The following is a 17,601-nucleotide window of genomic DNA, read 5'->3' on the forward strand; positions in this document are numbered from 1 at the left end:
GAACAATTTGACAGTCGGTATTAGTATTTTAGTGGTCTTAATAGATTTTGAAACAGAAATATCAGCTTTAGTTATTTACACTGTGAGAATATTTGCACATCAGTGAGTGATAAACATGAATTAAAAAAAGACTCTTGTAATTTTGTATTTATTATCCCAAACTTGAGTATAATATTAGAGGGAATTAAAAATAGCAGCTGTTGTTGTTCAGTCTCTGTCATGTCCAAATCTATGCAACCCCACTGACTGCAGCATGCCAGGCTTCCCTGTCCTTCACTATCTCCCTGAGTTTGCTCAAACTCATGTCCATTGAGTTGGTGATGCCATCCAACCATTTCATCCTCTGTCGCCCCATTCTCCTTCTACCCTCTATTTTCCCCAGCATCAGGGTTCTTTTCCAATGAGTTAGCTCTTCACATCAGGTGGCCAAAGTATTAAAGTTTCCATTTCAGCGTCAGTCCTTCCAATGAACATTCACAGTTGATTTCCTTTAGGATTGACTGGTTTTATCTCCCTGCTGTCCAAGGGATTCTCAAGAGTCTATTCCAGCTGACCTTTCTACAGTTGACCCTTGAACAACAAGGGGTTGGGGCACCTACTCCCTACTCAGTTGAAAATCCACACATAACTTTATACTTGGTCTGCTATATCCATGGTTCTGTATCTGTAGATTCAACCAGCCTCAGAACACATGGTACAGCAGTACATACTATACTTATTGAAAAAATCCTCATATAAGTGGACCCAAGCAGTTCAAAGCCATGCTGTATGTCAGCATGTCAACTTATATTTGTATACATCCATACAATATACTATGTAGTCACTAAACAAAGATGAAGCTCTGCAATTATTGCATGATACTGAAAATATAAGCTGAGTGAAAAAAGCCAACTGGTAGGTATAGCTTGATCCCATTTCTGTCTGAATATACATATCCAGGCAAAACATATAACTGCTTATAAGCAAGAGATTAGATTTAGAGATACTTTCCTCTCTCACGCTGCAAGGATTCAGTCCTGAGGAACACCTCAAAGAGGATTTCACTGGTTCACATAACTTAATTTGCTAAATTTTCCCACCGACTATTGCCTAGAATTACAGGGCAAAGAGGTGTGGTATTATCTCCCCGAAATGCACTGACAGAACTGGAATGCAGGTAAGGTATAGGAAGATTCCATGTCACAACTGCTGGCAGCAGTCAACTGATTTCTGTTTAGAATAGAGGGGGCAGTCATCCACTATGGATTCCTGAAGTTTAACATCACTAGATTTAGGGAGAAAGAAGCCCATGATGAGCTACAGCATCACTGTCAGACAGAAGCATACCCCCACAAAAAAAGAAAAAATGAAGCCTGAGAGTAACAGAAGTAGCTTGAGAGCTAAATTAGAAAGAACAAGAAACTTACACATTCTGCATTTCATATGTGGGCACTTCTGGTTTATTAACATTTCTTTGATAAAAAAGAAGGTAGATACTTCATACACTGCTAAAGTACATAAGCACAAGATAATATACATGTGATACAAGACTGGATAGAAATGCTTTTGATTGGCACTCAAAAAAGATACCATCAGCAAAAGAGTAGTTCCTGATGTCAGCAATTTCTGATCCCATGATCTCACAGTTGACAATATTAGAATCCCAAAAAGAATTCTGTGCAGGAAAGTAAGCTAAATCCTGCTGAAAAAAAGCGAAGGTTCCCTGAAAGGCTTAAGTAAAGGCACCTGACATTTGCATGCCACAACCATGGTCAGTAGCAATAATTCAATACACATAGTATATGGGACAGCTTTTTCAAAAGCATTTTGAATAGTGGCTAAGACAAACCAGGTAATGGCAGAATGTTACTGTGTCAACTGAGAGTCCTTTGTGGTTCTGGGGGATCCACCTGCCCCACAAGAAAAGAAACATAAACAAATGAAAGCAATGCACTAACAATGCATAGAGTTATGATAATCCATAATTTAAAATAGGATAAGGAAAATATTTATGCAAATATTTATCTTGTCTCTGAGTAGGAAAAGACTCCCCAAGCACAAAAGCAATATGAGAGAACAAAAGAAACAAAAATATATCTGTTTTCATAAATTTACTAACATAATCTACAAATAAAAATTCATGACAAAAATGAAAATAAAACCACAACTGGGGTGGGGGAGGGGAGAATTATGCCAAATTTAGAAAGATGTATAAAAATATTCACCATAGTGTTTAGAACACTGAAAACAAAATGAAAATGACAAAAATGTCAAAGATTTATAAATTGATAAATTATGTATAGCCATTCAATAAAGTATTATGCCTTAGAATTATATATATTTTGAAAAATATCAATAAAATGAGCGCATAACACTAAGAGAAAAAAGGTTATAAATCCTATTTCCATCAGCATAGATCTGTTTACTCACAGGAAAAAGAGTGGCAGCAAGTGCATGACAACAGTAATGCCTAACATTATTTTCTGTGCCAGGCACTGTGTTGCTCTTTATATGTACTCTCTCATTGAAGTTTCATAACAAACCCATGAGCTGGGTATTATCATCACTGTTATTTTTCAGAAGGGAAAACTGAGACACAGAGAGGTGAGATCAGTTGCTCAAGGCCACAAAGCTTGAAAATGCAAAGTCCAGAATGAACCAGTTCATGTGCCATCCACAACAATAAATTCCTAAGAGCTAAGTTTCCTCTGACTTCAAAGGATACTTTATAAAGTAAAGTACCCACATATACCAGAAATAGAGTGGGGGAAAGAATCTTCAATCTTATCTATAAGAGGAAGCGATTCTCACTAAGAACTCCTGGCAACATTCATGTTGAAATCCGTTAATTCATGTTCGGAACTTCTGATGCTCTCAACTTACAAGGTATCAATAAATCAAATGTAATGAAGAGCCAGAATTCTCAGCTGTTGTTCCCTTCATATATTCATCACTGCCCAAATAGAGTTCTCTTCAAGATGAAATCTTTTGAGAAATCTTTTGTTTCCTTTTTTTGTGTGTTTTCTTTAAGGTTCCTTCATATCTGTTGAGTACGAAGCCAGGCTATTTCAGTCTCTTTTCTTCCCATTATTTATTCTCATTCAGATGAAAATTTAAATGCAAACTATCTACCCATTCATCAAAATTGCTTCAAATTTATTTATGGTGCAGCACAGAGGAGCTTCTGGGAATAAGAGCTTCAAGTCTATTATAGTTTCTATTAATAATTGTAGTCACTAATTGCTATGAGAACTTTTTTGGATATGCTAACATATAGTTAAAGCAAAGCCAATCCAACAGACTACTATAAATAGAGTTGCATAGTCTCAGAAAAGTCATGAGAATGTTGCAAGTTTGGAGGGTGGGAAAGTAGAAACATGGTTTTTACATTTTTTAAAACACTGTTATCATGGATTCAAAAGGCCAAATTGTACTCACAAATCCATTTTTTATAAATTTTCCTCTTGATTATTTTGAATATCACTTTCACATAACAATTTTAAACATAACTGAAATTAGACAGGGTTCTCAAGTGCTATCTTTGCTCATTAATTCATTATATCAAAATGTTTTACATGGCCGCTATAAGCTAGCCACTATCCTAGGCACAGGAAACAGAGCAGCAAACAGACAAAAAATCCCTGCCCTGCTGGAACTTAAAGGCATTATTCTGAGGGTTCCAGAAAGCAAACAAGGTAAAGAGTAAACTACATAGGTGATGATAACACCTATGAAGGAAAATAAAGCAGTCCACAGGGATATGGAATCCTGGGGAGGGGGAGACTAAGCTTTTTTAGACAGGGAGAAACTCAGTGAAAAGGGGATGTTTGAAGACACACCTGAATCAGGAAGGGAGCAAGTATGGGGCTATCTGGGGAACTGCATGCTAGAAAGGGGAACAGACAGTGCCAAGGTTCTGAGACAGAACTGAGCCCTTTATGTGTTTGAAGAACAAAAAAGAAGCCTGCATAATTTCAGAGGAAGAGTAAGAGGCAAGTTAGTAAGATATGAGGTCAGGAAAGTTACAAAGGGGCCAGGTGCTATGGGCCTTCAAGGCCATGCCAAGGATTTTCTCTTTTTCTCAGGAAGAAGGGGAACAACAAAAAGGATGGATAGAATTACAAAAGATTTTATCTATCAAATTCAGGCAATATTGTTGGGAAAACAGAGGCAGACCCAGAGCTGTTCCAGGCAACTTGGTGGATTGGATAGTTGTCCTAGGTGTGGAGCAGAGGGTTGGTTTGAGCCAAATCACTCAGGCTGCTGTGTTAAGACTAGAATGAAGGTGACAAGCATTGAAGCAGGAGAAGTGATCAGCAGCCTGCTGTAATCCAGGTGTGAGGGAGTGGTGGCCATGGCAGATTCTGGGTGTGTATTAACGTAAAGCTGGCTGGACTTGGGACCAGATGTGGAATGTTAGGGAAAGAACAGTTTGGGGACTGAACAACTATAGTGACTCAGTTGGCAAAAAAGGAGATGAGGAGACTCGAGGAGGAGCTACTCTGGGGGTGGCAGGGTTAGGGGAAATAAGCAGCTCATTTGGGGGTATATTAAGTTTGAGATGCCAGTAGACATCCAAGTGGAGATACTGACTGGGGTGTAAGAGCAAGGAATTCAGGAAGTCAGGAAAGAGTCACCAACATACAAGTGGCACTTAGGGCATCATAATGGATGGCATCCTTGGGGAGATAGGGCAGGTGAAAAAGAAAAAAGGAGAAAGGACAGAGCCCTAGGTGCCCCACAGAGCAAAGGAGGAGAAGAATAAAGGGTGAAAGAAGACAGAGACATTTTGACATCTTCTTAGTGAATATTGGGATGGTTTGTCTACAGCAATGCATGAAGGCAGAGGCATGCACTCATTAATTTACCTTCAATATTCCCTTACAGATCACTGAATCTAAGATCCTTCAGGGACTGAGGTAGAGAGAAAAGTGTACACATCTCAGAGAATCTGGTTTTCTTGTACAAGGATAGGCAGTCTGTATTGCAGTGTGCAGCTTTGAAAAGAGAATTAGACACTTTTAAAAGAACACAAAAGCATGGTAAGTCACTTTTAGGTTGGATCTATATCCATAATAAAAACATAATTCGCCCTTCAACGCTTGCCCTCAAAACACCACTAAAATCTTCTCATATAATGAAGAATGCAATAGGACCCCAGAGAACACTGCTTCTCCATATGACCTGTGTCAATACTTTCTTTCCCAGAGGTCATTTTACACTTTTTTCTCCCCTTAACCATGTATTGTGAATATTGTGGCACTCATCTGTTGTTTCTGCCTGCCTTACACTCATTTCTCCTTCTTTGGGGTAACAGAGCATGAATTTTCCTTCAGAAAGAGATACCCCTCTGATCTTAACATCTATCTCAGTGGAATGGCCATAGCCCAGGTCAGTCAATGAAACTTGTGGTCCCAGGAATTAGAATTCATTGACAACAAGAAAGCAAAGGAGTTGGAGAGGTTTCATCCAAGCTGTGGGGCCAGAAAAGCCTGAAAATGGGGGTGAGGGGTGGATAAAGTCTTAAAAAGTCAGAAAATCATGATTCTTACACCATGATTCCTTTAGCAGTTGACTCCCTGTTCCATGATACTCTATCATCATTTCTAAGTCTAATGTCTGGATTTTCCTTCCATTCTAAACCACTTCCTATTAATGAATTCCTTTAGCCCACGTTAGCCAGAACCAGTTTCTGTGGCTGGCAGCCACGGTACTCTGGCACACCTGCCCTTCTCCAAACTGTACAGCTCTGTGGTAGCTCATAATAAAACTTATAAATCTTCACGTGGGCCCATGTCACAACATAAGTAAAAATAAAGGTTTAAATCTATTGTAACCAAAATAAAAGCTTAAGAAATCATTTTATTTGGTAATATTTCAATAGCCAACCTAAATTCCAATATAAATCTTTTACTGACAAATACTTTTAAGAAGAAACCTTCTTATTCACTGGAAATATGTCTTTAATTAACCAAAGTAATGAACTTTGTTTTTTACCAGTTGTTTCTATAAGACGACAACCAAGCCTGTACCTCGCTCAAGATTTCCTCCTCTTTCATGTTTGCGGAGCTTCCATGTTTTTCATTATATTGTAGAAATACGTGGGAATCCCTGGCATAGCTGAGACAGGACAAACTTGTCTAGACGTGCAAAAATCACTCAGCAATGTGGGTCAAATCAATTAAGTATTATTTTAACAATTGTGAAAAGCTTGATCTCCAGAGCATTTGCATTTTACTTCAACGGATACAAATAGGTATCCCTTGGGTACTCATTAGTGATACCAATCTTGAATTTTAATTTATTGTAGTTTTCTGTATGTTTAAAATGCTTGAAGTGTCTGCCTCTTTGAGAGAAATATTTACAGTTTAATACCTGTATCAGGTCAGGTCACCCAGTAACTATCCTCTGGGTTTCCTACACCACCCTGGAGGCTCACGGATCTGCCATTAGAGCTACAACTCGGCACAGCTCACCAGTGAATGCTAAACAAAGAGATGATCTGCTCTGTCCTGCCTGAGGAAAGAAATGATCTCTATGTGGACCTTCTCTACATTTTTTGATAATAGCTTTATAAGGCTACTGTCCTTTTGTTAATGTCCAATGAAGCAAATTTTTCTCCCCTAGTGAAAGCATAAGCCTTCCTCCCTTCAGGCCCTCTGTGGGTTTGACACAGGAAGTTCCCAGCCTGAACCTGTCCTCCACCCTCTGATTTAGCTTCCACCAGGGGTCAGTGGCTCTCCATTCAGATCTGATGACAAACTTTAGGATAAATTATAATGGTGACAATTCAGGAAACACTGGTATTACCACCGTAATTCATATGTCACCTCACCTGGTTGCCACCAAACCTCCAATTGACCTCTGCCCTCCTTGGAAGGAGGTGAATTAATTTGGGGACAAGGGCAGGAGATGATGCTTAGCCCTTTTCCTCCTCATTCAAATAAGCTCAATAGAAAGTGATATTTAAAAATCTGATTCACATCTGAAAAATAACCCTACAAAGGCAAGTATAAAGCAACTCATTATTCCACTGGTGTCTCTATCACTGTGAGAGCACACCTCTGACAAGCAAGGTCAGACACTGCACAACGCCCTGGACTGTCACCAGGCCTTTCACTGTGAAGCCCATCACTCAACTTCACAGGCTCTACCCACAGACTGGTAACACTTGAAGGAATTTCCAAAAGAAAGAAATATGTTACAAATAGATGAACTGCAATGAAAATCTTTTCAAATGTCTCTGTATCTAAATTTACAGTTTTCCTCTTATATTCATGTCCTACTCAAGTTCTAACAGTAAGTCAGAGAAGAAATTCCCTATTTACTTGAAAATCTTCACTAAAACTACATTCATCAAAATGTTAATAAATTTCAGCAAAATTTGCAAATCACTTTCTCATATTTCTATTCATGATAGTTTAAAGGTATGTTAACTCCTTTAAGTCAACAGTAAACTAAATGATATCTTTGCTTTGTACTTTACCTGGAAGGTGATTCTAGTCAAGGAATATTTAGGACTATAAAATCCTGGTCTTGTTTGGCATGGATATAATCTTTCTGGTTTCATTTTGCAGTCTTTATTTTAAATAACAAAATTAGCTTTCACTTTTCCTTATTTTCCCTCCGTTAAAATTTCTTTTGTTATGTTTTATTATCTCTTTCTTGAAATAATTCTCATTTCTAAAAATAAATGCATATTAGATAAAAATATGGGTTCTGAAGCAAGACAGACTGAGTACTCTTACATGACAGTTTTATGATCTTGGGCAAAACACTTATTTTTCTGTGACTTAGGTTTTACATCCAGAAAAGGAGGATAGCAATACCCACCCTCATGAGGTTCTTGTGAAAATTACATGAATTAACATCCGTAAAGCAAATAGATCAGTACCTGACACTGATAGTATCAGTACCTGATACTAAGGGCTTCTTTAGGGCTTGCTATTGTTAATATTGTTGTTATTTATTCCTAAGTTCCTGAATTACCTTTCTAAAAAAGTTTTAATAGTGGAATGGGAATATGAACTCATCTTTCCAAAAAAAAAAAAAAAAGGCCTACAAGCAAGTAATTTCCTTATATTCCTCCATCACAAACACTGGACATGTAACATTTTTTGCAGGATGAGGTTACAGGAAGTGTTTACATGAAAAAAAGGAAGTAAGAAAAGATCTGCAACTATGATCATAGGATATTTCAACATTCATAACAAAGGTGGCCTAAACAAAAAGATTACATGTTCCTAAAGGTAAGGCTGAGATGCCTGTTTCCTCTGTCAATACGCAGCAAGCAAGAGAGAAATGACAATACTGGATTTGGTCCTAGAGGCTGAGCCAGACATAACAAACAAGGTTAAGGTTGGGGCAGAGCTCATGTTCACAATCATGTCACACATCAAGTATTTTAAGTGTCAACAGGATTTACATATGGTGATACTGCATTTTAGACAAATAGGACTGACAGGAAATAAAGTTTATAAACAAACTCACTAGCATAAATTATCAACTACAAGAAACTCCAGAAATTGAAGGTTGGGCAATTACCTTCTCAAAACCTCAGTTACCTTCTCAAAATCTCAGTAAAAAGTCAGTATACAATGCACTCTTTTGCCACCTGCAGAAGTATTAATAGTACATCTTGAAGGAAACTCTGAAAATGTACCATCAAAAGTGTCTTACTAAATATCGTAGTTCCATCAATGTGACCAAAAGCAATTCTATGGGAGAACTGGAGCACTTCAGAGCTCAATACAAGAATTGGGACAAATCTAAAAGAGAATGCAAAATGGGTCATTTATGCATTTAGAAGAAATAATTAGAATTACACAGGTGCAAATAACAAGAACTTGACTGATTTCTCTTATGATACAAGAAGTCCATAAGAGGTATTCCAGGGCTGATACAGCTGTTCAGGTATAAACTTTGACTGCATAGAGCATTTTCTAGTAAAGGGATGGTCTCTATCATCACCTCAGTCACCTCAAGTTATTTCCTTCAGTTCCTGCTGAACTCCTCATCGCCACCATTACCTTGCTCAGTAGTGCCTGGCTCTTTATGACCCCATGGATTGTACCCCACCAGGCTCCTCTGTCCATGGAATTTTTCAGGCAAGAATACTGTTGTAGCATGTAGGATCTATTTTCTGACTACAGATCCAATCAAGGGTTCCCTGAATTGGGAGTGTGGAGTCTTGAGTCACTTGACCAGTACCAAAGTCCCTAAAACAGGTTTTAATGAAGAAAGACTGTGGAACTTACCCCAGAGCAACACACCTCCCTTTCTGACTCCCAATCTAGTGTTCATGCCAAGGTCTCTACCCTCTTTATAACCTGTTAAGTGCCAGGTACCCTGAAAGGTGTCATCACTATTTCATAGCTATGCAACTGTTAGGAGTCTTAGCAAAGAGACTAGAAAGTAAAGGGTATAACTTGAGGTGACTGAGGTGATGATAGAAACAGTCCATCCCTTTATTAGAAAAGTCTTTATGAACTCAAGCATTCAAGACATCAAATCAACCTGCCTTTTAGAGTTAAGCTAATTCAGTGTGCGTTTTCCTAAACTGTACCTCTTCCTCATGGTGTGTGTATATTTATATATATATGCTTCCATACACAGACTTCTGATTCTGCAGTTTGACTCCATAGCTGACAGTGGGGAAAGTAGCTGACTCAGAATTAAACAGCTACTGGCTTGAAAGTTCTTCTGAGAGATTTTACAGTGTAGGAGGAAAAACCTACTTTCCTATTAGGAATAACTATCCTATGATTTTTAAAAAGGGCAAGTGCATGTCACAGAAAGATGAAGCTATTTTTTTTTAGAGAAATACAAGAGCCAACTCATCCACTTTTATTATTATAAATATCCAATGAATAAAATACATGGTAATTACTGTCTGTATATATACTAATATTTTTCATGTTATAGAGGAGAGAAAAGAGGTTGAGATAGTGACAGTAAATCTGAAAGGAAGAAAGAGAAAGAATTAAAGGAGCAAAGGAATCAAGTTTTGAAGCAGGGAAGAAGGAAGAGAAGAGGGAAGACAAGGCCCTGTGATGTGAAGGGAAAGAGCAAACGAAGAAAGAAAATGAAAAAAAAAAAATAGGAGGAGGAAGACAGGGGACATGGGAGAAAGCACGTGAGATGCAGGTGGAAGGAGACGGGGCAGAGCAGGAAAGGCAGAGAATGCCGATTCTGAGGTGGGCGTAGTGCTTATTGGTAAACCACCATCAGCCCTTCTTCAAGTCCCTTGGTGCGCAGGCGCCAACATCCATCGATAACCAGGGCTATCTGAAACACTCATGAGTTCTCACATAGTTTCAAAGAGTCCTTTAATCAATGAAATTTAATTTGTTTCCCAAACAAAGTTTTATGTTTCTAAGGAAAGCTAAATTGGCTTTAAAAGATAACCAGGGTTTTCAATGTTTACTTGGGAACTTCATAATTCCTGTAACTATTTCTTTGTGGCATTCAAAAGCTATCTAATTACATTTTTTGAATAATTAGAGCTGCCTTAAGCCACAAATCAACATCTGTACATTTGTAGTGATCCTTCTACACACCCAAATCCAGCTGCTACCCTTCGCTCCTACAGGACATCAAATAAAAAGGAAAAATATGTGTGGTTTTAGAGAAGCACACGTTAGAAATAATTGGTTAACCCGTAGGCACAGCATTCAACCCTTCAGAAGCTCTGCCTTCAATGAGATGGGCATGGCAGGTGACCATGGCAAAAATTACTCTCTAAGCTGCACAACAGACACCAAAGTGAGATCACCTCACGTGGAATTTCCTGAGAGCCAAGAGTATTTTTTTTTTAATATACCATTCTTGTGTTTGAGCAGTCATTAAGAAATCTTCGTATCTTAAAATTCAGTTCCAATTTCTGAATATGTGTTCTTAATATTTCTTTAAGTTTAATAAGATTGATACAGTTTTATTATTTTATAAATAACTTTAAAATCAGTGGGGTAGGAGAGGGGTGGATTAATCACCCAAGTTATCCTTGAAGCCAAAACATTTAGATAAATGAATTTTCTTTATCATATGTGTGTTATGTCATCACCCAATCATAGTTCAAAGCACTTCTTTGCACACTGAATCTACCCCTTCTAACCAAAAGCACTGAGTGTAGGGTTATCCATTTTTTTCTATTTTTATACGACATAAAGAATTTTTTAAAAGAAGAAAGAGCTTTATATTTTTCTGTGAAAATATATACAAGATTTTTTTAATGCCAGTGTTTAAAAAGTACCAGTAACTCATTTATACTTTTCCAGTGTAAAGGCTACCTGAAATATATTTCAAATATACATGCATTAGCAACTATTTGTGAACATTAAAGACACAATAAATGTCAAGGTATCATCTGAAGTCATTGGAAGAACAAGTATGGCTTAATATGCAACATAGTCTATATAACTAATAATGTAAGATTTCCAGATCATCTATAGATATGACCAATTCCAGGCAGGGGAAAATTAAATCAAAGATAAGTTCTAGATATTATCTTTTGAATGATACTAATTTATGGAAAAAAATGTGAAAACACCTATCACTTTTTAAAGGTGAAAAGACAAATTTATTGGCATAAGATGGTTCTATAAAAAATATATGATTACAATGATACAAATTTTATTCTTTACCATTTTTGATTAAAATAAAAATAATAGTTTAAAATAAACATTCATAAAAATTAGAGGAAAATATTCTAATTAAATATTTTCTAGTAGTGTAGTGCTATGACTGAAGTAAGAACATCTGCCTAAATTAGATGTTTTCAATTATGATTCTAAAGATCTAATTTTTTGAAATTCACACAGGGAATATATATTAAATCAATGTTTATATGATTTAAGAAACAATCTGAACCACATCAGTAAAACATATCTGAAATAAGTTGTAGAGCACAAGATGAAATATAAGTAGAGGAAAATGCTTTAAAATGTTCAGGTGTTCATAGTTATATACAAGCCGGACCCAGATGCAGTTCACTTATAAATTGCATTTGACAAATGATTCTGAGTTTAAATACGCTGATTCCAGAGTCACAGACATATAAAGAACAAATATCTACTCACCCAATCAATAACCCAGTTACCTTAGCAATAGCAGATTGCTATTAATTCAAATAATTGCTAATTCAAATAACTGCAATATTAAATCAAATAATTGTTATTTAATTCAAAATTTAAAAAAAATCATTCCCTTGAAAGAAATTTAATCTGGAGTATATTACCAAAAATTGTATCTGACATAAATATCATTCTAGTAATTGAAGTCATTATATTGCACTGCCTTTGAATGGTGATTTTTAAGTGGCAACCAGTTGATTCCAGAACACATTTAATATAATACCAATAATGGTTACAACAAAATACCCTAAATATCCTGATTTTACCTTTTTTACATAAACATTCTGTTTTAGCAGTTGAAATTGGTTTTCCCACACACTCCACAATATGATTAAATAAATAACAGAATGAAAATGTAGTACGGAAGCACTACCAGTAGTGCTTAATTTACAAAACACAATCAAATCCCCTTTATAAAGCATCATGCTTTATGACCTATTCAGTTCTGCTTAAAACAGATATTTTTCCTCAATAAATATTTTAGAGCATATTTTTCACTGTATTGGAACATTTCCCCCACCTTATGCCACTGTAATAATGGGTATTCTAGTCTTTTTAGAAATTCAGATAAATTGTCTCATAGAAGCTCAGGCACTTTTCACAGACTCATTTACTTAGGCTTTCACAGATGTTTTTTTTTTCTCTCTCTTATATCTGACCTCTCCTTTCTGATGACTGAATAAAGCCCATCCTGTGAGTAGGCATTTTCTTATTACAGGATGTCAGGTTTATCCAAGTCTTTCTAGTTCAAAATATACTATCTGTCTGCTCAATGATGCCCAAATTCTTTTAAACAGAATGGGAAAAACATCTCTCGACAGTTGTAATTAAGACTGTGGGAGAATAAAACACTGACAAGTCACAGTCACTACAAATTGGTTGGAGGAGGAGGTTTAAACAAAAGGCTAAGGAGTTGGGGTAAAGAAGAGGGATTATCGGGGGAAAGAAAACGTGCAGACATCAACTCAATCTTTGCTTGTTTCACAATCCTGACCTGGTCCTTCGGAGAAGGAGCAGTGAATTGCCAGGTGTGGTTCGGGAAGAGAATGGCTACCTGACTGGACCATCTAGGTTTCCATTTCCTATTTTCCCATCATTTGCAATTTTCTACCAAAAAAAAAAAGAAATTAAGGTATGGGCCTGGAAACTATGCTGTGGAAACTAACCATATTTGGAGATCTGTGCAAAAAAAGGAAATTCTAGGAAAAATTGCTCTGACCCTGAGACTTTCCTAATTCAACATGATATACATACACACAGACATATATTGCTAAATATACAACCATAACCCCTTACTGCTGAGTTTCTAAACTTATCATGCAGACACCACGGCTCATTGTGAATAACGATGCCCTTTCAAGAAAGTCATAGACAACAGATTTAAAAGATACAAGAAGCTGACAACAGAGGTACCAAGTGATCAGGTGATGAGAATTAGTAGAGCTTCCAAAACTGTGAACAGATGAAGACACTACTTAACGATGGGAATATCTGACAATCCTGATACACAAATTTCAAATTCTTTGTATTGTATTTTTGTTGTTTTTTTCCAGAAGATTTGCAACAAAAATCTTACACAAATACGACACATACAGAGACCCATAGTATTGAACTCTGATATTTGCCTCTCCATCTCATATTCTGTCAGAGACACAAGTCTCAGAGGGTAGCTGACACAGCCTCATCTCCAGTCATGTTCTGTGTTAGGTAGCACTACTTACACTACCTCTGTCTCAATGCATTCTTTTAGGTAAAAAAGTAACAGTCATCAGCTGTACCCCAAAATCATTCCCTCAAATGCTGAGTTCAGTGTAAATCATAGATAAGATAGAGTTTTCCTGACATAACTGTTACATTTTAAAGATTTTAAAAATTAGAAATAAAGTCTCAAGCTAATATTTTGTATTTCTTAGTTTAAAAAAAAAAAAAAGGCCAAATAACCTCCTAACCTAACTACAACAGTATATTAGGTTAAAATTTCTTATTATCAGTTCAATCCTTACATAGATGTTACATAATTAATTTTAAACATTAATTTCCAAAAGTCTATAAGAAAAGGAGACATGTATAAGCGTCATTTCATTTTTAAACAGTTCTTCTACCTGTAGAAAATTTTATAAGGAAAACTTACTGAAGGCCTACAGCTACAGCCAGTTTCAAAATCTAAATATTTCACAAAACAGGTTACAGGAATTTAAAATCCTACAAAAACCATTCACAAAGTTTAGAATGATTTGATCATCTTAAACTTACACAATAAAATTTCTCCACCTTTTCTAGTGATGGAAGAGGTAGAAATTGAGACTTTCCCACACAACGTGCAACTTGAAGTGTTACACTGCAATCTTACTCTCTATCATCTATTTCTTTTCAGACTTAGAATGTAATTTCTTTTCCGTCCTAGGCTGATTTACATTTGCTAGCTTCATAGCAAAAGCAAAGGCTATGTCATATTTTTGGTATTTTTAAGTTTTATATGCTGGCACCTTACAAAGGATATGGAAAAAGAGGGGGCAGAAATGAGGCTTTGTATTATCACAGGTCTTCTATCACAACCTGACAACCACATCTTTTAGCCCAGCCTTGACTCTCTACACCTTCACTAAGACACCAAGTGACAGGTTCAATCCATTGGTCTTCGGGTGAGGTCTGAGTTGCCATCATATTGGCTGGTCCTTTTCCTTAAAAGATTCTCATGAACTCAGGAAAACATTAGACTGCTCTTGAGAAGAGAGTAAGCACAATAAGTGCTTTAAAAGAGGGGACTAGTTACAGAAAATTAATGTTCCAAAGTCTGAAATTCCACCAAATGAGACTTCTGCTTTACAGACAAGGCTGCCGCCATGCCACAAGAAAGCTGTAAGAGCACTATTTTAAATCTCTAGTAAGCATTTAGACTAAACATTTTAAAGCGGATATGAAGGGTTTTTTAAATAGAAAACTTAAGGTTTCTTATCATTTTTATATCCATGTTTATCTGAAATGCCAGCTGCTCCGTGGATTATCTCCTGCTATGCCAATAACTGTTAGCCCACAAAAGATGGAAACTGTAACATGAAATCACTAGACAACAGTTTCTATTTGGTTGGGTATCAGTATTTTTGCCTTCAGATTCTAATTAAATAGTGCCTGTTGCCGCTTAAAAGCGCCATGGAAGTGAAATATTCAGAAGTTCCAGCGGAAATAATAGAAAATAGACAATATCTTATTTTCCCACACACTCCATTTACTAGCTTAAAACATCAAAAATGCATGCACTACACAACATTCTATTGCTTGCAGCTAAATTGTACCTCTTCAATCATGTTTAATTTTGATGAAGGGCTCCATAATGATCCTTTTTCAAAAGGTATCTTTAAATGATAAGGAACTTCCAGTCCCTACCTGGAAATTAAAGCTGTGCAGATTAAAAAGACATAATCATTAATAAACATCACAGAGATCGTTCTGGAAAGAAAAGGCACGTTAAAGTAAGAGGAGACTCAGAAAAAAACCACACCATTTCCTGACATTTTCAACGCCACTTTAGAATAGAGCGCTGGAAGCAGCCGCTCCCTGTCAGGAGGGCCGTTTTCTCTGAAGGAACCGAGAAGGACCCCTGGCCGAGGAGCTGCGGGAAGTTTGCGGCGGGCGGGCGACTGGCGGGGCGGCTGCGGAGCCGGGCGCGTCAATCTGTCACCGGCGGGTCCGCAAAGCCTAGCGCCACTCGGCTGCCCTGCAGGGGGAACGAGAGCAGGGACAAAGGTCTGGAATCCAAGGACTCGGGTTAAGGAAACAAGAGGCGCGAATTCATTCAAGTGTCAGCTGTCAGAACCACGAGTGAGGAGGACCGAATTTTCTGGCCTTTCCCTGCCCAGAACCCGCTCCTCTCGGGGAGACGCGTGAGGGGAGCGTGGGGAGTCGGGGTGGGGGGCGACCGGTGAATAAATTCTAACTCGCAACTCTCTCCCCCACTAAGTTTGTTTTCTCTCCCTCCTCCGAGCGCAAAGCTGAGGTAAGGGTTGTCACGGTTCAGGTTTAAATGGCCCCTGGGAAAAAGGAAAGCGGTATAAAGGAGCGCTGGCCGGTGAGCGCGGAGATGCTGAGGTACCTACCATGGTATTCTTGTCCCGGAACGTAGTAGGTGGGGTGGCCCGCAATGTGCAGGGAAATGAGCACCTCGCCCTGCTCTCCGTCTCCTTCCAGCTCCCCGTGGTGAGTGCACAGGAAAAAGAATGGCGAAAAGCGGGGGTAATAGCCCACCGCCGCGCGCGCCCTCAGCGTCGCCCCCAGCAACAGCGCCAGGAGGAAAGTCCGCGGGGCCCAGGAACTGCGCTCCATGCCGCCGCCGCCGCCACCGCGCGCCCCGAGCGCCGCTCTCTCATTCAGTTTTGGAGGCGCTGGGACCGAGTAGCCGCTTGGAGAGAATGCGAGAAGGCGGCGGACGGAGCTGAGCGGGCGCGGGCGCCGAGCCCCGCTGGGAAGTTCCGCGGGAGACCGCTGCTCCCAAAGTTTCTTTGGCCCGCGGGAGCGCGGGGCCGGACTGCGGACGCCGGGAGCGGGACGGTCGCTGCCCGGGTGCGCCGCCGCCGCCTCTGCGCGACGCCCCTCGGCCAGGCCTGGGAAAGCTCCCGCCCCCCTCCACACCTTCTTAAAGCCCCGGGCGCCGAATCCCCCCCGCCGCTGCCACACGTGTCCCGGCCGCTCCCCCGCCCCCGCGCGTCGTTCGGCGCGCGCCCGCCTGGCCCCCGCCCACTCGGGCTCGCTCGCCGCACCTCGCGCTGCGCTGGGCGCACGCCTCTCGGGAGTCCCGGCGCCGAAGCCCAGTTCGCGTTCTAAAGGGCCGCTGGGCGGGGTCGGGGGCCACGGAGTCCACGAATCTTCCCTGAGGGACTTAAACGCCTGAGAGAGAGAGACGCTCCCGCCTAGGTGTCTGGAGGAGCAAAAGGACTGGATTGTCTCCTTTTGGCCCTCAGATTTCCCTCTTTTTTTTTTTTTTTTTTTCTGAGAGGAGGCGCGGAGGAGAAGGGCGGTGGGGACCTGTGCTGGCGCCGGCTTCTTTGTCTGCGCGGGCTGCGCCTCGTGCCCCTCGGGGCTCGCCCACCTCGGAGCCTGGGCGGCCCGCATTGGTTCTGGGGATCCGCCTGCGACCCCAAACCGCGAGGGGCCCCTGCGCTTCTTTCAGACCTAGGCCTTGCGTCCCTCCCTCTGACCCCCGCCCCGCTCCTCGCCGCAGCGACCGAGCCTCGTCTGTAGCTGGATTTAAAATGAGATTAAGCGAAAGTAGAATTGGCAGCCTCAAGTGGTGCCTGGAAATGGTGATTTGTGATGTTCGGGTGTGGGGAATTGTGTGGCGGGAAGGGCTTGCGGAGCTGCGCCCCGACAGGCGCTCTTCTCTGGACTGTTCTGTTATTCATTGCTGCTGGGTTCTTCAGGCGGAGATGGTTGTAAATTTTTAAATCGGTGTTTATTTCCTTTAAATGTCAGCTACGACCAATGTCCCTGAGACGGG

The 17,601-nt window shown here is 39.7% G+C and overlaps 1 protein-coding gene across 1 annotated transcript in view; it reads right to left on the bottom strand.

Moving 5' to 3' along the window:
- Positions 1-16,708, bottom strand: part of RELN (reelin) — a 557,548-nt gene extending 540,840 nt beyond the window's left edge. The window contains exon 1 of the mRNA XM_040260785.1: positions 16,205-16,708. Within this exon, the coding sequence (XP_040116719.1) occupies positions 16,205-16,430 (226 nt within the window). The 5' untranslated portion in view covers positions 16,431-16,708. The remainder of the gene's footprint in view (positions 1-16,204) is intronic.
- Positions 16,709-17,601: the final 893 nt, after the last annotated feature.

Source organism: Oryx dammah, unplaced genomic scaffold, assembly GCF_014754425.2.
Source record: "Oryx dammah isolate SB20612 unplaced genomic scaffold, SCBI_Odam_1.1 HiC_scaffold_18, whole genome shotgun sequence".
Classification (NCBI taxonomy): Eukaryota; Metazoa; Chordata; class Mammalia; order Artiodactyla; family Bovidae; genus Oryx; species Oryx dammah.